General features: G+C 46.3%; 1 protein-coding gene across 1 annotated transcript in view; it reads left to right on the forward strand.

Annotated features, from left to right (window-relative positions):
- LOC135173301 (trichohyalin-like) overlaps window positions 1-24805 on the forward strand; it is a gene marked incomplete at its 5' end in the record, with an annotated part of 426278 nt that overhangs the window by 39363 nt on the left and 362110 nt on the right. Inside the window, one exon of the mRNA XM_064140107.1 lies at window positions 13050-13065. Within this exon, the coding sequence (XP_063996177.1) occupies window positions 13050-13065 (16 nt within the window). The remainder of the gene's footprint in view (window positions 1-13049; window positions 13066-24805) is intronic.

Raw genomic sequence — 24805 nt, forward strand, 5'->3', positions numbered from 1 at the left:
AATTTGTTCTAATCTGGAAATGCAACTGCAGAATATTTGAGGCCACTCTGGCTTTTGAATAAATTAAAAGTACTAGTGTATCAAATCAAAGAACAAAAACTGTAAGAGAAAAACAATGTCAAGGAAAGAGAAACCCATGAAAAAAAAAAAATTGATTAGAAGCACAGTTCCAAACCTTAAGCACTGTTTCAAAGAGAATTTATCCTCTTTTGGAGGAGCTGCCTATATCCACTTGTCACAGCTCTCTTTGGACTCTCCTCTGTCCTTCAAACTCCTTTCATTAAGCTTTAAAGCACCCTTTGACTTCAGTGGGCTTTGAATCAGGCCTCACAAGCTGCAGGCACTGTAATTAAATGCCTTCTCCTTTATAACTGGCATGACTATTAGTTAATCAAATCAAGTCCTGTATGCATGTCTGAAGTGAAACCAAGTCTGGACTAGACGTTTAGTTAACTATGAAGCGTCCCTGCAGTGAAAAAATGGCATGGCTTCTTCTCTGGTAAAAATCACTTCAGATACTCATGGTGCCACACTTTCAGAATGGGAGTGACTGTGATAAGTGGAGAATGGAGTGTGGATATGTATTAATCACAGAATCGTCAGGGTTGGAAGGGACCTCAAAGGTCATCTAGTTCCAACTCCCTGCCGTGGGCAGGGATACCTCATATTCAATCAGGTTGCTCAGAACCACGTCCAGCCTGGCTTTAAAAACCTCCAGGGATGGAGCTTCCACCACTTCCCTGGGCAATCTGTTCCAATGTCTCATCACCCTTATCGTGAATAACTTTTTCCTGAGATACAGTCTGAATCTACCCATTTCTAGTTTTACTCCTTTCATCCCAGTCCTATCTCTACCTGAGACACTAAAAAGTCCCTCAGTAGCTTTCTTGTAGACCCCCTTCAGATACTGGAAGGTCACAATAAGGTCTCCTCAGAGCCTTTTCTTCTCTAGGCTAAATAACCCCATCTAGCTCAACCTGTCCTTACCGCAGAGGTGCTTCAGCCTTCTGATTATCCTTGTCCTTCTCTGGACATGTTCCAGCATGTTAAGATCTTTCCTGTAATAGCGGCTCCATAACTGGACACCATGCTCCAGGTGGAGTCTCAACAGAGTGGAGGAGGAGAATCACCTCCCTTGACCTGCTGGCCACACTTCTCTTGATGCAGCCCAAGATCTGGTTGGCCTTCTGGGCTGAAAATGAACACTGGCTGCTCATATTGAGATCCTCATCTGCCAGCATGGTGGAAATAGATTGATTAATTTCAGTAAAAAGCAACTGGGTCAGAAAAACAGTAGCCATAACTACAAAATAAAGCAGCAGGACAAGTGAACAGGGTCTGCCTCTTCCCATCTGAGCCACCCATCTCTGTTTAGGCTCTGCTTATCATGGAATCATAGAATCAACCAGGTTGGAAGAGATCTTCCCTGCTGCCTTCCCAAAGGTGTAGTTTGTCTCCCATGACCCAACTTTGGCACAAGTGGAGGGGATAGAATCATAGAATCAACCAGGTTAGAAGAGACCTCCAAGATCATCCACTCCAACCTATCTCCCAGCCCTGTCCAATCAACTAGACCGTGGCACTAAATGCCTCATCCAGGCTTTTCTTGAGCACGTCCAGAGATGGTGACTCCACCACCTCCCTGGGCAGCCCATTCCAATGCCAATCACTCTCTCTGTGAAGAACTTCCTCCTAACATCCAGCCTAGACCTCCTCCAGCACAACTTAAAACTATGTCACTTTGTTCTGTTGCTAGTTGTCTGGCAGAAGAGACCAAACCCACCTGGCTACAGCCTCCCTTCAGATAGTTGTAGACAGCAATGAGGTCATCCCTGAGACTCCTCTTCTCCAGGCTGCACACCCCTCAGCTCCCTCAGCCTCTCCTCACAGGGCTGTGCGCCAGGCTTCTCAGCAGCTTTGTTGCCCTTCTCTGGACACATTCCAGCATCTCAACATCTCTCTTGAATTGAGTAGCCCAGAACTGGACACAGTACTCAAGGTGTGGCCTGACCAGTGTTGAGTACAGGGGAAGAATAACCTCCCTTGAACGTTGTTGTGATGTCTCCTCATTCCAGTAATTAAAAAACTTGGGTTTGTTGTTGTTGTTGTTTTGTTTGTTTGTTTGTTTGTTTTTCAGGAGAAAAAAAAATCCAGATGGCATGTGCTGAGAAGGAGGATTTCATCACAATTTAGAGTGGATATAAGGAAACATCACATGGAAACTCACCATGAACAGGAATGAAGCACCAATCTTTATAGACAGACTCTAAATCTGAGGCTTAGTGTCTGCCTCAGAGGGAGGTCATTTACTGGAAATTAGAGTAACTCCAAGCTGAAATGCAATATCTGAAGTGCAAATGCCAGAATTTAGAATATAGTTTTTGAGTGTTTGTTTGGTTTTTTGTTTTTTTTTAAATACCTCTCACAGTTTTATTTTCCTTTGAGCAGCAGTTGCTGCCTAAGCAAAAAGCTGGTTCTCTTTTTATTGGTGTGTTTGGGGATAGAGTTCCCACAGCAACTTTCATGTGACAAAATGGCCAGGACTGGCTGATGATCCTTGAATTCTTGCCATTTCAATTAAAAAGGTTTCCTCCAAAAATTGTCAGTTTTCACAGGAGCCTTGTTCATTGTAACCACCAGACAAAAGACAACATCCACCATGCTAATTAAATAGAAAAGAGGGAAAGTAAAAGTTAGGACTTAATTAGCATAGCAAAGATAATAGGGGAAAGAAACCCTGGAAATAAGTGACTGGAGAAAAGTAGGTCTTTCCAAGGACAAGATGGATGATAGCATTTTGTTATCTGCTGGAATAAAAAGAGAGAAGGAACCCTCTTGATCATCACATTCTTCACTCCTTTTCCAAAATAAAAGGGAAATGAGAACCTCTTATTAATTTGTGGACTTACAGGATTTTGGGTGGAAGATAAATGGGAGATGAGCTGCTGGGAGAGCGTAGTAAGAACATTTTCCATGGAAAAGAGAGAGATCTTGCAGGTCTCATTTTTTCCTGTGGCTGTTGTTTGTCATCAGGTACAATTCAGCAGCTCCCAGCCAGTCAGATTTTTCATTCACACAGCATTGCTGCCCCAGTTCCTGAGAGGGTCCTACATTTCTGGGCAGCAGGAAAGCCAAACTGGCAGCAAACTGCTGTGAAGTATCAGAAAAAGGAAATGTTACAGAATCAAAGAATCTTAGAACTGTCAGGGCCTTAAGCGACCTCAAGGATCACCCAGTTCCAACCCCCTGCCATGGGCAGGGACACCTCACACTAGATCAGGATGCTCAGAGCCACACCCTGCTTGGTCTTATATATCTCCAGAGATGAGGTTTCCACCATCTCTTTGGGCAACCTGTTCCAGTATTTCCCCATCCTCCTGATGAAGAACTTCTTTCTAGCATCCAATCTGAATCTACACACTTCTAGTTTTTCTCCATTCCCCCTGGTTCCTATCACCACTGGCAACCTAAAAAGTCTCTTCCCAACTTTAGCAGTGAAGTGAATTGTTTAAAGTCAAGCTGGTAAAGAAAAGAAGTTAAAAGATCACCTCAATTTATTTTCCCTCCCTTCCCATTAGAGAGTGATTTTTCATTAGAGGAGCACACAGTGGCAAACTCAGCAATCATAAAGTTACTATTTTTGTGTCTGACCAAGGATCCTGGCTGGTTGGCTGTGCACTGCACCAAGGTGTGTTATGAGGGACTGCTTGTTTTCCCTCCCAGGCAGATAGAGAGAACAACTGATGGCATGACAAAATATACTCACAAATTCTTCCTATCATCAGAGCAGAGAAGAACCCCAAGCTGATGCCTACATGGATCCTGTGCTGTACCCTTAGTGAGAGCAGCATTGATTCAAACAACACTGAGAGTTGGGGAAAGGAAGGGAAGGGACTGAGAGGAGATTTTATTAATGTTTACAAATACCTGAAAGTAGGTGTTAAGAAGGAAGGTAAATGATGGTGTTCCTGTGGTCAGAAAAAAAAGGCAATGAATACAAACTGGAGCATGAGAGGGTTCACCTGAACATAAGGAAAAACTTTACAGTGAGGGTGACAGAGCACTGGAGCAAGCTGCCCAGAGAGGTTGTAGAGTCTCCTCTGAACACTTTCAAGACCCATGTGGACATGTTCCTGTGTGACCTGCCCTGGATGATCCTGCTTTGGCAAGGGGGTTAGTCTCACTGATCTCCAGAGGTTCCTTCTGACCTCTAACATTCTATGAATCTAAGATTCTGTGATTATAGCAAACTTCCAGTACCTGAAGGGGGCCTATATGAAAGCCGAGGAGGGACTTCTTAACAAGGGCTTGTAGTGATAGGATGAGGGGAAATGGCTCAAAGCTGGAAGAGGACAGATTGAGACTGGAAATTAGGAAGAAATTCCTTCCAGCAAGGGTGGTGAGACATGGGAACAGGTTGCCTAGGAGGGTTGGGGACTGGATGAGGCCTTGAGCAGCATGGGCTAGTGGAAGGTGTCCCTACTCATGGCAGGGGTGTTGGAATTAGATGATCTTGAAGGTTCCTTCCAACCCAAATCATTCTATGGTCCTCTGGTCTAACAATGTGACTGAGAAGTGACCAAAGGCCCATTCTTCACAGCTGTTAATTTTTGTGTGTCTTTCGTGTGATATACCATGCACATTCACAAAAGAGCTCATTTTCCTGATAGCCAACAGTTCACAAGCATACAGAGATTCTGATTCATTCTTCCAAGGCAAGAGGCATTTGCCAGGACAGAAAGATGTGCTGCATGCTGCATTGTACCACAGTATCGCAGTATCGCAGTATCACAGTATGACCAGAGTTGGAAGAGACCTCACAGATCATCAAGTCCAACCCTTTACCACAGAGCTCAAGGCTAGACCATGGCACCAAGTGCCACATCCAGTCCTGCCTTGAACAGCTCCAGGGACGGCGACTCCACCACCTCCCCGGGCAGCCCATTCCAGTGTCCAATGACTCTCTCAGTGAAGAACTTTCTCCTCACCTCCAGCCTAAATCTCCCCTGGCACAGCCTGAGGCTGTGTCCTCTTGTTCTGGCGCTGGCCACCTGAGAGAAGAAAGCAACCTCCTTCTGGCTACAACCACCCCTCAGGTAGTTGTAGACAGCAATAAGGTCACCCCTGAGCCTCCTCTTCTCCAGGCTAACCAATCCCAGCTCCCTCAGCCTCTCCTCGTAGGGCTGTGCTCAAGGCCTCTCACCAGCCTCGTCACCCTTCTCTGGACATGCTCAAGCATCTCAATGTCCCTCCTAAACTGGGGGGCCCAGAACTGAACACAGTACTCAAGGTGTGGTGTAACCAGTGCAGAGTACAGGAGCAGAATGACCTCCCTGCTCCTGCTGACCACACCATTCCCGATGCAGGCCAGGATGCCACTGTCTCTTTTGGCCACCTGGGCACAGTGCTGGCTCATGTTCAGGTGAGTATCAATCAGCACCCCCAGATCCCTCTCTGTCTGGCTGCTCTCCAGCCACTCCAACCCCAGCTTGTATCTCTGCAAGGGTTGTTGTGGCCAAAGTGCAGCACCCTGCACTTGGAGCTATTGAATGCCATCCCATTGGACTCTGCCCATCTGTCCAGGCAGTCAAGGTTCCACTGCAGAGCCCTTCTGCCCTCCAACCCAGCCACATCTGCCCCCAGCTTGGTGTCATCTGCAAACTTGCTGATGACTGACTCCATGCCCTCATCCAGATCATCTATGAAGATGTTAAAGAGGATGGGGCCCAGCACTGATCCCTGAGGGACACCACTAGTGACTGGCTGCCAGCTGGATGTGGCACCATTCACTGACAAAAGAAACTCAGCCCTTGAATTTAGCAAAATAACATCAGCCAGGCTGTCATTTCTCCTGCTCCTGTGCCTTCAGCAGTTTGAGGAGCTAAAAGGCAGGCAAAGCAAGCTGCAAGAGCTGATTTCTCTACCCAAAGGAGCAGAGTGCTTTGAACTGTTCTGACAATGGTTTGGCTCATTTTATTGCATCACAGTAGGGAATAAAGTCCTCTGCATCAGGGAAGACATAACAGGGAATCCCTACCAGGGTTATGAGCATCTGTCTATGGAGGAGAGATGATTAGTTCATCTCATTCCCGTGGAACCTTCTTGTGTCTGAACCTTGGATCAGGCTGTGAGCTGAAGCTGCACAGAGGACAGCTTTGGGGCTGGAGCCACAGCCCCAGACACCTGTGTTAGTAACAGCACCACTGTCCATGGAAAAATATGAAAGTCCTGAGCAGTAATTTCCATAATATTTGGAGATGACACTTCACAGGCCACTGTTTCCTGTCAAAGAATTAGCTTGAGAGCTGGCTGCATCCTACTGAGCTGCACTTTAATCACTTACAGTGTAACTACAAGAAAGGGGACATTGGCCTCCTTTGGTGTACCAGTTGTCTCCACTGTGCCTCCTTCATTAGAGCCAGCTCCTTCTCATTAGCTGCAGGCAGACCCCTGGAGTCACATTAATCCTGTCACTCCAGCCAGACGCTGAGGCTCTGCAGGATGCAGCTGCTGGATGCAGGATGACAGAGACAGTCTTCTGCTTGGCTTAAGCTCAGCGTGGGTTGTGAGGCAAAAGGGGTGAGCAGCTCCCCCCTTGTGATGTGCTTATAGGGCTGCATGGGGATGCAGAGGTGCCACATGGCTGGTGGGCTGCAGGGCTGGGGGAGTGCATTCAGGAGCTAGGCATAGTCATAGAATCATAGAATCAGTCAGGGTTGGAAGGGACCACAAGGATCATCTAGTTCCAACTCCCCTGCCATGGGCAGGGACACCCTACCCTAGAGCAGGCTGGCCACAGCCCCATCCAGCCTGGCCTTAAACACCTCCAGGGGTGGGGCCTCAGCCACCTCCCTGAGCAACCCATTCCAGGCTCTCACCACTCTCATGCTGAACAACTTCCTCCTCACCTCCAGCCTGAACCTACTCATCTCCATCTTCTCTCCATTCCCCCTAGTCCTGTCACTCCCTGATATCCTGAAAGGTCCTTCCCCAGCCTTTTTGTAGGCCCCCTTCAGATACTGAAAGGCCACAAGAAGGTCACCTGGGAGCCTCCTCTTCTCCAGATTCAACAGCCCCAACTCTTCCAGTCTGTCCTCATAGCAGAGGTGCTGCAGCCCTCTGAGCATCCCAGTGGCCCTTCTCTGAACACATTCCAGCATGTCTACATCCTTCTTGTAATGGGGGCTCCAGAACTGGATGCAGTACTCCAGGTGAGGTCTCACCAGAGCAGAGTAGAGGGGGAGAATCACCTCCCTCTCCCTGCTGGCCACACTTCTCCTGATGCAGCCCAGGATCTGGTTGGCTCTCTGGGCTGCAAGTGCACACTGCTGGCTCATGTTGAGCTTCTTGTCCATCAGCACCCCCAAGTCCCTCTCCTCACAGATGCTCTCCAGCCACTCACTGCCCATCCTGTATTTGTGCTTGGATTTGCTCCCCCCCTGGATGCAGGATCTTGCACTTGGTCTTGTTAAACTTCATGAGGTTGGCTTGTGCCCACTTCTCCAGCCTGTCCAGGTCCCTCTGGATGGATCTCTTCCCTCCAACATGTCTGCTGCACCACACAGCTTCATGTCATCAGCAAACTTGCTGAGGCTGCACTCAGTGCCACTGTCCATGTCACCAACAAAGATGTTGAACAAGACTGGTCCCAGGACTGATCTCTGAGGGACACCACAGTGCTCAGAGGCTCAGCAGCTTTCTGGACTGAAATTGCTCCTCTCACCAGTTGCCTGTGGTTCATACGTTTGGCTGGTGGGGTGGAGAGCAAGCAGCCCATCTAAGACAAAAGTTTGCAGTTGTCACTCCATTATGTGCATATCCAGAGAAATGGGAGTGTGGCACAGCCTGAGCCACAGCATGCACTGGAACTCCAGGAAGGGGCATACTGAGCCTGTTCCAGGCAGGAGGACCTGCTCAAGACACCTGCTCTTTCCACCTGTGCCAACATAGCTGATCTCCTGCAGATCAGCTAGGCACAGTCACTCCAACACAAGGCAGTGCTGGTCAGAGAGTGTCTCCTCAGCACAGTGCTGCTGCCTGAGGTTTGATGAAGACAGTAAGTGACGTGAAGCGTGGCTGGGCAGCTCTCATTTCAAACACACTTTCAAAGCCAAGTGACACGAGCAAGCCTGTAGTTTATCCAAGGAAGTTCCTGTCAGACTTTAAAACACTTTTGTCAAGGTTTAGGGCTGGGCCGGCCGCTGAAAAAGTAACAGATGAATGGCACAATGCACAGAAAGGGAATAAGGGAGAGAGATTGATGGGTTGGAAAGCAAAGCTAACCCAGCTTTAATTAAAATAATATGAATGAGATACATACAAATATATAGAAGACCAATACCAAACCCAGTTCCCCAGTGGCAGACACGTCACAGACGCCACTGATGCTGTTGCAGGCACTGGGGAAGCCCCAGACTGGACTCTGTGGCAAGCGAGAACTGGAATCGGGAGCTGGATTCTGGAACTGGACTCAGGAACACAGGGTCAAAGGCAGAATGGACACAGCTCTCCTTGGACATCAGGCTCTGAAGAGGAGGCTTGGCCCTTGTGATCCCTCAGCTTTCTCCTGAATTTGGCGTATATGGAACACAATCCCTTGTTAGTCACCTTTGGGTATCCTGTGCTGTCTGCTTTTCCCTGCAGATGCAAGCTCTTCTTTTCTGCACCCCACCATGACACACAAGATTTAGCAGTGACCTTGGTCTGCACACAAGCCCTTGGCAGGAGCTCTTCCTATCAGCATATACACTGCTAGAAGCAGTTCCTGGCTGTGCAAACATGCCCTGAACTTCAGAAAGTGCCTTCGCTGAGCAGAGACTGAGCTGAGAAGCAAAATCACTGAACCTAATTTGTTCTGTTCTATCTCCAGACCATGACAGCTAGTTAGCATTTGGGATAAGCCCAAACTGGCAGCAAGAAGGGACAAGTTCTGCTTTCAGATTAAAACCCAATGAGTAGACAGGATGCACAGTGAGGCACAGAACAAGAACCTGAGTATGAGAGCAGTTAGCAACTGCTGTTACTTTTATTCTGCTTTTATCTGCACAGAATCCCTGCAGTGAGTCCAGCCCAGAGAGACCGTGGGCTCTACAAGAAAGATTTCCCTTGCACAGTCCCACTGATTTCAGATGGATTTGCTTACTCTGATGCAAAGCCCTGAGGGCAACTCAGTGCAGCACGCCTGAACCTCCCACAGACCACTGCAGGCTCAGTGTTGCAATGCACCACATCTAAGAGCTTCAGGCACCAAACCAGAGCACATCAGAACCCACTGCTGAGGCTGCCCTCACCCTGGGAAAGTGAGGATATGAAAAGTGTAAAGAAGCAGTCATGAGGGAGCACTAGAGAGAGAGGAAAACATGTAGGAAGGGAAATGGATGAGGAAAAGGTCTCTGGAGAGGAAGGAATATGAGCTGGGATTTAAGGGAGCCTGGGGGAAACAATCCTGCTTAAAGTGAACAGTGCAGAAGAAAGGGGAAATATGGTGAACTTAAAGTCACAGCTGACAACAGAAGCCAGCTTTAGGGGCTGAACATCCACAATGACCATGCCAGGAGCTCTCCTGGGTGAGGGACAGTCCTGTCTACATCTCTCCAAGCATTCAAGCAGATCTTTCCCAAAGACCCTCCCTGCCCATCCTGCCCTGAGAAGTGACCATCTGGGTCTGCCTTGCAAGGCAGACTCACAAGGTGTTTGAGGATAAACTGCTCTTTTCTTCTCCACAGCACTTGCGAGGCACTCCAAGACCACTGTGATAATTAAATAGATGGCTAAATGCTGTTGCGTGTTAACAAGCTGGCTGGATGGGAAAGTTTTCCTTGGCAGTTTGCTTTCCTTGCTGCTGTTCAGCTGTGAGCAGCATGAGCTGGGACTTGCACTGGTTGTTCAGCTTGCAACTTAGCATAAATGCAAATACAGGTTGAGACCCAGCATGCTTTGTTTAGTGGAAACCATGAAAAGAAAATTAAACTGATATAAATATAGTGTTCCTGTCTCTTCATGCATTGAAATGGGCATCCTGATTCATTTTAGCCATGGCAGACAGAGGCAGTAACAACAAAATGAAACATTAGAATCATAGAATCATAGAATCAACCAGGTTGGAAGAGCCCTCACCCAGCCCTAGCCAGTCATCTAGACCATGGCACTAAGTGCCTCATCCAGGCTTTTCTCGAACACCTCCAGGGACGGTGCCTCCACCACCTCCCTGGGCAGCCCATTCCAATGCCAATCACTCTCTCTGGGAAGAACTTCCTCCTAACATCCAGCCTGTACTTCCCCCGGCACAATTTGAGACTGTGTCCCCTTGTTCTGTTGCTGGTTGCCTGGCAGAAGAGACCAACCCCCACCTGGCTACAACCTCCCTTCAGGTAGTTGTAGACAGCAATGAGGTCTGCCCTGAGCCTCCTCTTCTCCAGGCTGCACACCCCCAGCTCCCTCAGTCTCTCCTCATAGGATTTGTGCTCCAGGCCCCTCAACAGCTTTGTCACCCTTCTCTGGACATGTTCCAGCACCTCAACATCTCTCTTGAATTGATGAGTCCAGAATTGGACACATGACTCAAGGTGTGGCCTGACCAGTGCTGAGTACAGGGGAAGAATAATCTCCTTTGTCCTACTGGCCTACAGGCCAGGATGCCATTGGCTCTCTTGGCCACCTGGGCACACTGCTGGCTCATCTTCAGCTACTATCTGTCAGTACCCCCAGGTCCCTTTCTGTCTGGCTGCTCTCCAGCCACTCTGCTCCCAGCCTATAATGCTGCTTGGGGTTGTTGTGGCCAAAGTGCAGAACCCTGCACTTGGCCTTTTTAAATCTCATCCCATTGGCCTCTGTCGACCCATCCAGCCTGTCCAGGTGTCTCTGCAGGGCTCTCCTAGTGTCCAACAGATCAACACCTGCTCCTAGCTTGGTGTCATCTGCAAACGTACTGATGTTGAACTGAATCCCCTCATCCAGATCATCAATGAAGATGTTGAACAGGATTGGGCCCAGGACTGATTCTTGGGGCATGCCACTAGTGACAGCTGCCACCTGGATGTGGCACCATTCACCACCACTCTGTCAGTCCATCCTTCCAGCCAGTTCTTGACCCAGCACAGAGTGAATCTGTCCAAGCCACAAGCTGCCAGCCTGGCCAGGAGCAGATATCCTGAAAAGTCCCTCCCCAGCTTTTTTGTAGGTCCTCTTCAGATCCTGGAAGGCCACAAGAAGGTCACCTGGGAGTCTCCTCTTCTCCAGACTGAACAGCCCCAACTCTTTCAGTCTGTCCTTAGGTTGAAGTGAGTTCGCTACAAGCTTGCATCAGTAGCAAAAGTTTTTTAATCTCAGCATGTACAATAAGAGACTTTAAAATATTGTCAATAGATAACAGCACAGAAAAAAAAAAACCCAACAACAATCTTTTTTATAGTCTCACAATTATACATTTCTTACCAAAGCTACATCCTAGTTCAGGACCTTGCCTCAAGTATGGCAAAGAAAGAGTGGTTTGGACAAAGTGCAAGAGCACAACAGACTGAGATTCTTTCACTTTACTCTTTTTCCTAAGGAAAATGGGCAGTAAAATAATAAAGCTCTCGCTGGATTGGAGATGAAAATACAGAGAGGTTTTATTTAAAGATGTGCAAGAAAACATAGGGCATACATGAATCTTGAACACCTAAGGCAGATACAGGATATGGGAGAAATCCACCCTCAAAGCCTCCTCCTCAATCAAACAAAAAAACACTACCCAAACCCCAGTGCTCTTTTTCTCCCATCCTCCACTGTCTCTCATTTAAGCCCCAGACAGGCTGAAATTCACTGCAGGCTGTGGCCTTGAAGGCTGCTGGCCTACAGGGTACATGCTACATGGTTACCTAGCTACCCAGATAAGATCCCTTTGGAGAAGCTGGAGAGGCAGGGAGAAAAGAGAACTAACTGACCTTGCTTCTTACTTTTAAAGTGTTTGCAGGATTATGGGATTGAATAACATAATTAGTCTATCAGGGGGCAACTACTTCATCCCCTGGGGTGGATATTGTTCTCTGTAGTTTTCTTAGGGGCTCTGGAATAACCTGGAACCCCTCAAACCATGACATAAGTCAAGCATACCTAGCAGCTCCCTCAAAAACTCCACCACACCTCTGTTTGCAGCACTGGAATATCCCTGATCCTGGTGGAGATGGATCTTTGTACACTTGATGGCTTCTGAGTGTCAGAACTGAGCAGCAGGTTTGGCTTCAATCTCCTGCCAGCCCAGCCCTTCTGATGCAAATAATCCTTTCAATGCAAGCTCAGGTTTATTTAGCATAAAAGAGTTTGTCTCCTCTCCACAAATGACTCAGATCAGTGACCTCAGCTCTCTGCATGTTTGATAGATTAGTGCTTAAGCAAACCCTACAGACTGCAAAATGCCATGGAGTAAAGCAATGCTCAGAGAGGAACTGAAAGAATTCTTATATACATTTTTCATTGAGATGCATGGCTTTAAAATCCATTCTTACCCTGGAAAAGTTATTATGTGGAAGTGAAATCCTTTACCTTTAGTTGGGATTTTATTACTGAACTTTCTGAGCGGAGGAAAAAAAATAAAGAGAGAAGTTTGGTTTGCTTTGGTTTATTGTAGTTTAGTTTTGTCAGTACTGCAGAGCCATCATGAATATGGAAAAGGGATTAGATTTTACTTTGGTTTATACATCAACTGTTGAACTATAAACCAAAAGAAGAAATTCAGAGTCAGCAGAGTTTCACATATGAGACCAATGGAAAAAATAAAAACTAAGTAAAAAGACATTAACTAAGTGAAAAAAAGACATTAATGCATCTGAAGTTTTTGTGGGCTTCCACTTCATTACCGTATGCAAATATACTGCAAGGAGTGAAAAGAAGGAAAAATATTTCTCTGGCTGGGCATTCTTGCTCTGGTTTTAGTGCTTTTGTGTCAAAATCAGCAGACTGATCTGATCCCTTGTGTTCTATCAAAAAAAAAAAAAAAAAAAAAAAAAAGTGATCTCTGCATTAACTCACACTGGGAAAAGCAAAGCAAAATGCAGAGTCAAAGCCCACAGCAGAAGAAAGAAATGAGTCCTCCCACGATTGTCCTGTGCTAGTTTGAAGCAGGCTAGAATGTTTTGGTGAGAAGAGCTAGATTACAGGCTGTGGAAGGAAAACAATGGTGATGTCTACCTCACTCACAGGCTTGCTGAGATGTATAGGAACAAGAAATAAAACCATAGATAACCACTCTCACTGGGACTGCTGCTGGGGAACTGGCTGAGCTGCATCTTACTCTCTAACCTCACCCTCCATTTTGGACTAATCCACTTTGCTTCCTAACCCCCTGGCCAAACCTCCATTCTTCCCTGGGACTGGGGTAAGGTTGGGAGGAGTAGGGGGAAGGTGCAGGGGTGGTTGAGAGCCCCTCCTGGGGACTCAGGTTTCTGGGAGGGGAGTTGTGTTTCTGTATTACCTTTTACCTTGTCTATTTCTGTCTATAACTGTATATACTGTAAATATCTGCTGGTATATTGTGCTAGCTGTAAATATAAGCTTCATTCAATTTCCAGAGCTGGCTGAGTCTAGTCTGGGTGATTTCCAAAGTGTAGGGGGGCAGGGAACACCCAAACCATCACACATCCCCAGTGGCATTTCTCAGCAGCAGCAGCAGCAGAGAAGTGAGGATCAGGGTAAAATTAACTTCACTGCCTTTACATAAATAGGCATGCCAAGCTGGCACAGTAATGCTCCAGTGCAGCTTGGGTAGAGCACTGGGCTTCCATGTCCCTCAGAAGACACATTGTTTTGGAAGACATCAGGCAGTCCCTGTCTGGCTTCACTGACAGCTCCTCCTGTCGCCTTAGGGTATGCTTTCCGAAGTTCCCTTAATTCAGAAGACTACCTCGATAGTAAGATGGGCTGCAGCAAAGCAAGGTGACACGAGTCATGCTGTTGGTCAGAGCCATATGGCTTTGGACTATTGTGTACTTCCAGAGAGAAGAAGCATATGAGGCAGGGATGTTGGATTCAAAAAGTGCTCACCACTTTCCCAGGCATGCCTGAAGCTCTGGCAGAGACCTTGCAGCATTCTGCAGTGCTTCACCCAAAAGTTTAAAAACAATATAAAATAAAATAAAATAAAATCCAAGCACACAAACAAACTCCAAGCACAGTGCACAACTCCAAAGCCTATAATCCTCTTGCTGAGAGCAATGAAGTGCAAGGTAAATCCTCCAGGCATGACTCCAGAGGCAGCTACCCACAGCCTGCCACCTCTATTCCTTAGCTGCTCCACTTCCCTGCAGCCTGCACTGCTGCAGACCCCAAATGTTGTTGTGTGATCAGCCCTGGACCTCTTGTAAAGCCTCAGTTCTAGGAGTCATGTGAACCAACGAGTAGAACTTGTAGAATGAGTTCCTATTTCTGCAAAAAGCAGAAAGTTTCCAACCTCTCTTGACACTGAGGAAAATAAATAAACTAAAAAGCACAAACCAGAAAAGGTAAAAAAATAGCTAAAAATGTATATAGTTATTTTTCATTCTCAGAAGCAGGGTTCACAAGTTTCGACTACTCACAGTCTGCCATATAATTGTGTTTGTTGCACAGATTTCCCTCAGGCTCATCTGGTGTAATTTTATAAATGTCTACAGCATTGATTTAGTTTCTAGAAGTTTAATCTTCAGAAAGAGCTAATAAACAGGAGTAAAGGCACAGGTAAAGCTATTTTCAACCTTGAAAAGATGTTTGCAATGGAAAAGTAAGAGTTTACTTAAACATAGCCTAGGGAAAAAAAAGTAAAAGAGCTGTCTTTCTCACCTCAGGAGGTCAAGAAGTGAGATGACATAGGTTTGATTACACCATTTGAGGAGCTATGTGATGTCCACCAATCATTCTTCCCTTCCTCTTAGCTGGAACATCTCCCCTGTGACAAGAGACTGAGACCCCTGGGGCTGTTAAATCTTGAGAAGGCTGAGAGGGAGTCTGATCAACGTCTATAAATATCTGAGGGGTGGATGTCAAGCTGAAGGTGACAGGCTCTTTTCAGTGGTGTCCAGTGAAAGGACAAGGAACACACACAAGTGGGAACACAGGAGGTTCCACCTCAACACAAGGAGTCACTTCTTTGGTGTGAGGATGCTGGAGCACTGGAGCAGGCTGCCCAGAGAGGTTGTGGAGTCTCCTTCTCTGGAGATTGTCAAAACCCATCTGGATGCATTCCTGTATGACCTGCCCTAGGTAATCTCTGGAGATCACTTCCAACCCCTAATGTTCTGGGATTCTGTGAACTGGGCACCACTTTTCTGCTTTGCAAAGTGAGCAAAGCAACCCTCAGGGCTTCCAAGGTTAACATCATGCAACTCACCTGGAGCCCAGTTACCAAGTGGAGATGGACCCATGATCTCAGGGATAAGGAAGTGCTAAGAAGAAAAATAAATAAGCACACACAAAAAGAAGTGAAGGGAGTGAGGAAGGTATGGCAATTAACGAGGCAGAAATCATAAAATATGTTGTTATCTTGTTTCCAAAAAGCCCTGCCCACAAACTAAGTACAAATGAGTTAAATTTGGTTTCTAATTAGGTTATAAAACTCTCCAGAAGGATGCTTATGCACAATTCCTTAATTTAGGGGAATCAGAAAATTGGAAAAGTTTAGCCACAAAATGTCTTTGCCCCACTTACAAATAAAAGGCAGTCCAGAGCCCTAAGGATGATTGTGCTACACATGGCAGTGAAGCAAGAATTTCAGGATAGTCCCTGGCTCCTTTGCAGCAGTGTTGGAACTGCTTGGCATCTTGGTTAGCCATTGAGAGGCTTCTAGATCTTCCCAGGCTCTCGCAGAGAAAGAGGCAGATGATCTCTGACCTGATCCTGATTCCTCTTGACACAGAGGTTTGCAGAGGTCCAGGCAGGATCTCTTGCAGATATGCAGAGAGCACCATCTTGGTGTCAATTCTCACCATGTCATGAGGTACTTGATGCCTTCTCCTGGTAAACTTGAGGCACATAATTTACAGGTAGTTCAAGCCCAAAATAGCAAGGCTACACTGGTCTGAAGCACAAGGCAGAGTAGAAGACATTGTCCAAGCCAAGAGCAGTGAGGCAGAGCACACTGTCTGAGCAGAGCAGATCGTAGAGCATGGCAGCACACACTGAGACAGAGCAGTGAGGCAGAGGCAGCACAACTGCTTGCAACTTAGCTTCATTTATACTATTTGCCCGAGTGTAATGGCTCCTTTGGCCACAGAGAATCACCAATCAAAATGCTATTTGCTATACGGTCTTGTGAGGTCCTACATGGAGTATTACATCCAGCTCTGAGGGTGTCCAAGATAGATACAGATCTGTTAGAAAGGATCCAGAGAAGGGCCACAAAAATAGTCAGAGAGCTGGGACACCTCTCCTATGAAGACAGGCTGAGAGAGTTGGGGTTGTTCAGCCTGGAGAAGCCAAGGCTCCAAGGAGACCTTATTGTGGCCTTTCAGCACTTAAAGGAGGCTTATAAGAGAAACCAAGACTTTTTACCAAGGCCTCTAGAGGCAAAGGGGCAACATCTTTAAACTTGAGAAGGGCAGGTTTAGATTGTAAAAGATTTCCTCTTTAAGTCCAAAGAGTGTGGTGGGACACAGAAAGTAGTTGTCCAGAGAAGCTGTGGATGCCTCATCATTGCAAGTGTTTGACGTGAGGCTGGATGGGACTTTCAGCAACCTGATCTAATAAAGCATATCCTTGTCCATGGCAGCGAGGTTGGAACTCGATGATCTTATAAAGGTCCCTTCCATCCCAAACCATCCTGTGATTCTGTGATATTAGGCAAAACCAGGGCTTGCTTACCCTTATTCGGGCAAGACACTAACAAGTACCTAAACAGGTACCTCTGGGTACCTGTTTATCACTTTGTGAGGGGACATAATAGCCCAAGCCTTTGTTTTCCTCCCACCCTTGCTTACCCCATCAGCAGAAGGGTGAGGCAAACTAGGACATGTTTTAGGCCTACTAACCTTTCACAATAAATGGCCCCTGGGCTTTCACTTTCTATCCCTATGGCTGCAAAGCCCACACAGCATTTCTGTCTTCTTGTTGGAGCCAATGTAGGTATCTCCAGATCTCCAGTGACAGATCACTGAGCAACTGGACTTGAGAGACTTGCTTCTCACATAGTGATATTAATGCTCTGTGGCTGCATTACCTCTGCCAAGACAAGCCACCTCCTCGTGCCACAATTGCTCCCCCTTATGAAGGTGGGACACCTAGGCTATAAAATGAAATGTGAGTGAAAACGAGCAACTCTGACTTCCACACTGCAGTTAATCTCTGCTGCTTTAGGTTAAGCAGACTTTGACTTGACTTTCAGTATGCCTGAAACCCTTCAAGTTGCCCTGGACTGAAGAGACAACACAGCCTGGGCAGAGCAAACACAGCTCTCCTCTGCTCTGTGCATTGTCCAGGCACTGCAGGCAGGTTGTGATGGCAAAAATACATGGCAGAACAGAGTTAAAGGCAGGGACTAATGAGGTTTTTGAATACCCAGAACTCAAGGTCTGTTATGCAGCACGGACAGCTGGGGCACACCATCTCATTTTCAACTGTAGCCACTACACTTGTTTGTTTAGGAGCACAGTGTCTGCCTTTGCCCAGTGAGATCTGCAGATGGATTGTATGTTCTGACCCACTTTTACATTTTCCTTTGTGTCACCTGTCAGTTACTCAATAGTTGACAGCAAATGTTGTATTGATTTATTTTTTCAGAGCTCTACAAATCATGCCAAAGGATGGATGTGAGTCTGTTATAATAATAATAATAATAAAATCTTTAAAACAGGGGAAAAAAAAAAACAACAAACCAACCAACAACAAATATAACCAATGAGCCAAGCTCTCTTCCCCCTCTCCCCTAAGGTAAATAGTTGCAAAAAATACAGTATTTTGTGGTTTGGGGTTTTGTTTTTGTTTTTTTTTTCAAATTGGTTAAAGCTTGCCATCTTGTGGAGTGAGACCAGACCAGATCAGGGGAAACACCTTCTTTCTTCCAGAAACAACTGTCTGGTCTTCCTAGAAGGCAGAAGCTGGATCAATCATACACAGCTGACCTTGTCTGCCCGCAAAGCTAAATGCAGAGCTGAGGACTGAATGGTGGCACATCAGTAGATTCTGAATCTTAGCAGCACAGAAGCTTTATTTAATTTGATCATCTCACACAAGAGGTTTTCAATTGCCCTCAGCAAAGACACACTCCCCTTCTCTCATAGATCTTTGAAAGCTGATATTATTTATGGTGTAGGAGCTAACTATGTTTTATGATTTGAAATTAAATGAAAGAGAATCTCTCATGGCCAAACACTGGATAAATAAAAACGTTCTTGCTTCATCCTTGAATTAGCCCTTTATGAGGCTTCTTACCAGCCAGCTGGATTATTCACCTAAGAGGAGTGGGAACAGGAAAGACAGATAAAGAGCAAGGGAGAGTGGAGGAGGGAAAGACAGAAAGAAAGGGAGGGTGAGTGTTGGGGAGAAGGGAGAAAGGAAAGTAGAAAGTGGATGAGGGAGAGGAAAGAAAGAAGGACAAAAGGTCCTTCATATGGATTCCTATGTGACTGCACCAGTGCTGGCTTTAGTCCCTTGAAGCAGCTGCTTCAAAAAAGTAGGTTCTGGAGCTGCCAAGGACATATGATCACCTTTTCACTGTTATTCTCCATCCTCTAAAAAGAGGAGGCCAAATATACTCACACAGGGATATTCCACAGCTATCTTTCCCTCAGTTTCTCTCAGTCTAGGTAGAACTTATAATTAAAATGAAGTTAATATGACAAGATCTATTTTTAAAACAAGCAGAAAAGCATTTCTGAATCCATGAAGGCTTTTTTCCCCCCTTCTCCTTTATTAGAGGAAAAGCAACAATGATAAGTTTAATTACCCTTTTCTCATGCTACTTGGAAGAAATGAGCACAGGAGGTAAAGGGCCTTCCCTCAAGTGCTTAAGCTTGAATCCGTATTTAAAGGAATATATTTCCACTTTTAAAGTGAGATCCTGTTTCTGCTGAAGCCAAAGGCAGAAATCTCTAGGCAAGGTCATGAGAAAGTCTAAGTGTTCTGCTGCACAGCACTGTGAGACATCAGATTCCCTCCTTCCTGCCCTGGCTCCTGCTCACACTTTGAGGTTGCCAGCTGAAGGTAAACATATTAATCACTATATTGTTAAGGGGAGCAAGCACTGCCTGCCTGCTGAGTCCCCCTTCTAAATCATGCAGCCACACAATCCTTGTGAAGAACAGAAAGAGATGAGGGTGTGAAGAGAAGCAACCACAGAAGAGTTCATCTTCCTGCCTTCCTCTGGTGCAACAGCCAAAAGTTTCTCTATACCCATTGGGTTAAACCAGCTGTGAAAATGCAGAGCAGCTTGCATTCTGCCCCCGTGCCTGAGGTTTAAAGGCCAGTTATGATCATGGCTGCTACTCCTCTTGTCCACAATCAGATCCAGAGGGTGAGTCACTGTGTGAGGGAAAGGTAGCCCTCCATAAGAAAAGGACCTCCAGATCCACTCCTCAATCTGTGTGCACCTGTGCTTGCTTAAATCAGTTAATTCACTGAAAAGCTTCTGTTCCAAAGAATTCTTTTTCTTCCACTTTTCTAAATTCTTAACAGTGCCTCTCATCAGTAGAGAGGCCCAGGAACAGCAGCAGCAGTCTGGAACCTATAATTCCCACACTTTGTTTCAGGCAGAGCAGTGCTCTCCCTGATAAGGCTGTTTAACTCAAAAAATACCAAACAACTCTCTTAACTCAAGGGTTCTGGACACAAAATAACCTCATGACCAAAGGCACTGTTTAAAAAACAGGCCACATGAGTTTTTTCTCTCACTGTTATGGTCTGTGTGGCTTCAGACATTTCCCTTGGCAGCAGGTGGGACTGATGGTAGTCAAGGCACATGTCTGCAGAATGTTAATTCCACTACTGTGAGGAATGAACCCATATGTGGTGCTGTTGTTGGGGTTAAAACACCAAATACAGACCTCTGTGTGTAAAAGCACCGTGTGAGACCAAAAGTGTGGCCAGCAGGTCAAGAGACGTGACCCTGACACTCTGCTCTGGTGAGATCTCACTTAGGAGTACTGTGCCCAGCTCTGGAGCTCTCACCACAAAAGAGAAATGGATCTGCTGGAGCACCAAGATGATCAGAGGGCTGGAGAATCTCTCCTGTGAAGACAGACTGAAAGAATTTGGACTGTTGAGCCTGGAGAAGAGAAGGCTTTGGGGACACCTTATAGCTACATTTCAATATCTGAAGGGGACCTACAGGAAGGCTAGGGAGAGACTGTTTAGAGGGGCATGGGGTGATAGGATAAGGAGCAATGCTTTGAAATTGGAGCAAGGGAGATTCAGGTTGGACATCAGGAGAAAGTTCTTCACAATGAGGGTGATGAAATACTGGAACAGGCTGTCCAAGGATGTATTTGATGCCCTGTCCCTGAAGACATTCAATATCAATCTTGAATTGTTCCTGGGCAGTCTGATTTAGTTGGAGCTGTACCTGCTAATTGCAGGGAGCTCAGACAAGAGGACCTTTGTGGGTCCCTTCCAAGCCAATGCAATCTGTGAAATCACTGCACACAGTAGCAAACTATTGCTCCAGCACCGTTTATTTTCTGGCTTGCTACCTACACAGACTGACTATGCCTAATAGTCAGGGAATGTTTTCATCTGTGGTATTTCAGGTTCTTCTGATCTACCACATTTTTGTGTCCTTCTCCAGAATAGGTTGGTGGGGAGTTCAAGTCCTTCAGTTCCTTGCCTTGCTAGGTCCTTCACCATCCTCAGTGCTCATGGTTTCATAGGTGAATCCACCTGAGTTAGCTCAGTGTGTGAACATACATGGAATCATACAATCATAGAATGTCAGGGGCTGGAAAGGACCTTGAAAGATCATCTGGTCCAGCCCCTCTGCCAGAACAGGATCACCTAAAGCAGATCACATAGGAACACATGCAGACAGTTCTTGAATATCTCCAGAGAGGGAGACTCCACAGCCTCCCTGGGCAGCCTGTTCCAGTGGTCTGTCACCCTCACAGGGGAAAAAATCCTCCTCAGTTCCACATGGAACCTCCTATGCCTCAACTTCCACCCACTGCCCCTTGTCCTGTCATTTGGCATCACCAAGAAGAAGCTGGCTCCATCCTCCTGGCACTCACCCCTTACATATTTATCAGGTGACCCGTTAGTCTTCTCCTCTCCAAGCTAAAAAGCCCCAGCTCCCTCAGTTTCTCCTCAAAAGGATGATGTTCAACTTCCTATGATCATAAGAGACCTCAGGTCCAACCTTATACTCAATATCTCTGTGACCACTAGATAATGTCCCTGTCATGGAGGGCCTGTAGGCCTGAAAAGAGGCTTATTTATGCCTATGCTTGCCTGGACATGTTTTTCTGCCAGGACCCCTGGTTGTAAACAGGTTGTGTAAGCCCCACACACCCAGCTCGTGTCTCCCTGGGGTACACCCATGTGATCCCCATATTTGGGAAAGTCCAGGCAAGAGCTTCTGCCTATTATGGTAAGGTTTGGCTGACTGCCAACCTGATTGGTCATTCTAGTGGCCAAAGGGACCATTCATTTCTGCCCACAGTCAATAAATAGGGGTGCACAGGTAAACAATGGGCTCAGTTCAGACCCTCAGGCATAGACCCTGCATAGCTCAGCCACTCAGATCCCCATGCTCGGATGCCATTGCATAGTTCCAATGCTCAGAGGCTCAGACCTCATGCTTTGACTCATTCACAGCTCACCTGCCTGTGTACCTTTCTTGCAGAGCTCATTTAAGCCTGCACACATATATATATGAGGAGCTTATAGTCTCCTAAGGCAGCTGTGCACATCTGTATGTCATCATGTTATCAGGACCAGATCCTGCATTGCCTTTACTTACAGAGCTCAGACTCCCAGCAGCCACACACACTTTGCATGCCCCCTGCCTATTATTGCCTGGTAAAAGCCACTGCCACTGGGATAACCAGGAAGCAGACTCTGGATTGTCTGCACACACACATGGCCTGCTAGCTGTGAACAACCATGCCAGAGGCAGCATGATATCCTTCTCCTGCTACACCTGAAATCCTGCTAGCTGAGAAGCCCTGGACACAGCACCCAGAAGGAAGCCAGCAGTACCAAAGGCAGAGACCGTCCCTCAAAGATGGAGGAGAACAAAGGTTAGAGAAAACCTATTTCCCCACAAACTAGGAAGATTTATCCTTTCACCTCAAGCTGGGAGGATTCCAGCATCAGAGTCCACAGGCAGAGACCTTGGAGAATTGGACAGTAGACATAGGCTGTGATGCAGCCCCGGAGGGTGATTAATAAGAGTTGTTAGTAAAAGCTTCAATACCTCTGTAATGTAAGTTGCCTCTGCCACAGAGCAGAAAGAGTTTCAGCCCACTCTGCTGGGCAAATAGCATATGACCCCAAACGGCATTAAGCCGTGGGGAAACTCCTCTCTTTGTTTATAGTTTGAATGTTTGCTAGTTAATTAACAAATTCCTGTACATATTTTATCCTTAATTGTTTTCATAACCGTGTACTGACCTTTAATATTAATATACAGTGGTTGGGGGTGGTGAGAGTTCAGAATATTGAATTGAATAAATCTATATTTTTATACAAAATTATATCACCCCAATTAATTTCTCCCCTACACCAAAACAGGCGTAGGTATTGAGAACCTCCCTCTGCAACAGTCCCAAAGTGCTACATCTATTCATTATTTGAACACCTCAAGGGATGGGGACTCCACCACCTCCCTAGGCAGCCTATTTCAAAACCTCATCACTCCTTCAGTAAAGAAATGCAATCTAAAATTTCCCTGGCTCACCTAAGTCTTTCTGATGATCCATCAAGCCCCCAGATCTCACAATCTAACACTCTAGAATGTATATAACAAAACAAACCAACTTACCCTACAACAGGGCAGTCAGAAAGGATCTTGGCTCTTATTACAAGCTGTATTTGTTCTTCCTCTGTGAAAAAGACAAGATGGTTTAGCCATCAACAAACTATACCTGTTGGGGACAGAGTGAGAGCTGCCAAATCAAGTTTTAGGTTTCTATTGCACTGGTGCAGAAACTGGATTGCTTTCTCAATCTGCACAGAGGACCAGAAGTTATTAAAGACAAAAGGTGAAGATTCATTAAAATTAATGGAAGAAATATGGATACTTTCAAACTGAAATGGATAATAGAATTGGATGCAGACCTATGAGTAACTGGTAAAAGCACTATTGTAGCTCTCCAGAATAACAATGCTAACATTGCTCCCATGGAAGTGACACCTAAGTGTGACAGCATCGTCATAGGACCACACAATGTTGAGGTGGAAAAGGACACATTGGAATGATCTGCCCAGGGCAGTGGTAGAGTCACTATCCCTGGAGGTGGACCTGGTGCCTGGGGACATGGTTTAGTGCTGACCTTTGGTACTGGGTCAAACGTTGAACTGGATGGTCTTTGAGGTGCCTTCCAACAGGATGTTTTCTGTGATTTTGTCCAACCTCTCCTGCACAAGCAGGTCCACCAACAGATGTTGCCCAGGACCATGTCCAGACAGCTTCAAAAGCTGGATATTCAAAACATCTCCAAGAATGGAGACTCCACATTTTCTCTGGACAGCCTGTTCCAGTGCTCTGTCACCCTCACTGTAACAATGCACTTCCTGATGCTCATATGAAGCCTCTTGCATTTCACTTTGTGCACACGGCCTCTGAATCTGTCACTAGGCACCACTAAAAAGAGATGGACTTCTGTCTACACTCTTTAGGTATTTACATACTGGGTCCACACTAGGACCTGTGCTGTTTAATGTTTTTATCAGTGACACAGACAGTGGGATTGAAGGCACCATCAGCAAGTTTGCAGGTGACACCAAGCTGAGTGGTGTTGTTGATACACCAGAGAGACAGGATGGCATCCAGAGGGACTTGGGCAAGCTGGAGAGGTGGGGACAGATGAACCTCATGAAGTTCAACAATAGCAAGTGATGAGTCCTGCATGTGGGCTGGAACAATCTTCACTATCAGTACAGATTGAGGGATGAGGTGACAGAAAGCAGCCCTGTGGAAAAGGACATGAGAGTTCTGATGGATGTGAAACTGGACATGGGCAGACAGTGTGAGTTTGCAGCCCAGAAGGCAAATCACATCCTGGGCTGCATCAAAAGAAGTGTGGCTGGCAGATCCAGAGAGGTGACTCTGCCACTTTGCTCTGTTCTGGTGAGACCTCACCTGGAGTACTGTGTCCAGCTCTGGAGTCCTCAATACAGGAAGGAGGGGCATGAAAATAATCAGGTGTTAGAGCACATCTGATACAAATGCAGGCTGAGAGAGATAGGGTTGATCAGCCCGGAGAAGAGAGGGCTCTGGGGAGACCTAATAGCAGCCTTCCAGTACATGATAGGGGCCTACAAGAGGGCTGCAGAGGGACAGTTTGAAAAGGTCTACGGAGATAGGACAAGAGGCAATGGTTTTAAACTAGACATTAGGAACAAGTTCTTTACAAGGAGGGCAGTGGGACACTGGAACAAATTGCCAAGGTAGGTGGTTGAGCCTCCATCCCTGGAGATATCCAAGGTCAGGACTGACAAGGCTCTGGGCAAACTGATCTAATGGAGGATGACCCTGCTAACTGCATGGGGGGGTTGGACCAGATGACCTTTGGAGGTCCCTTCCAACACAAACCATCCCATGATTCTGTGATTAATAAGGTCTGCCTCGGGACTTCTCCTCTAGGCTGAACATTCCTGAGACCACTGCCCCCAGTCACTGAAAATGATTCCTCCCAAATTGAAAATTCCA

The sequence above is a fragment of the Pogoniulus pusillus genome, chromosome Z, assembly GCF_015220805.1.
Source record: "Pogoniulus pusillus isolate bPogPus1 chromosome Z, bPogPus1.pri, whole genome shotgun sequence".
NCBI classification, from domain to species: Eukaryota; Metazoa; Chordata; class Aves; order Piciformes; family Lybiidae; genus Pogoniulus; species Pogoniulus pusillus.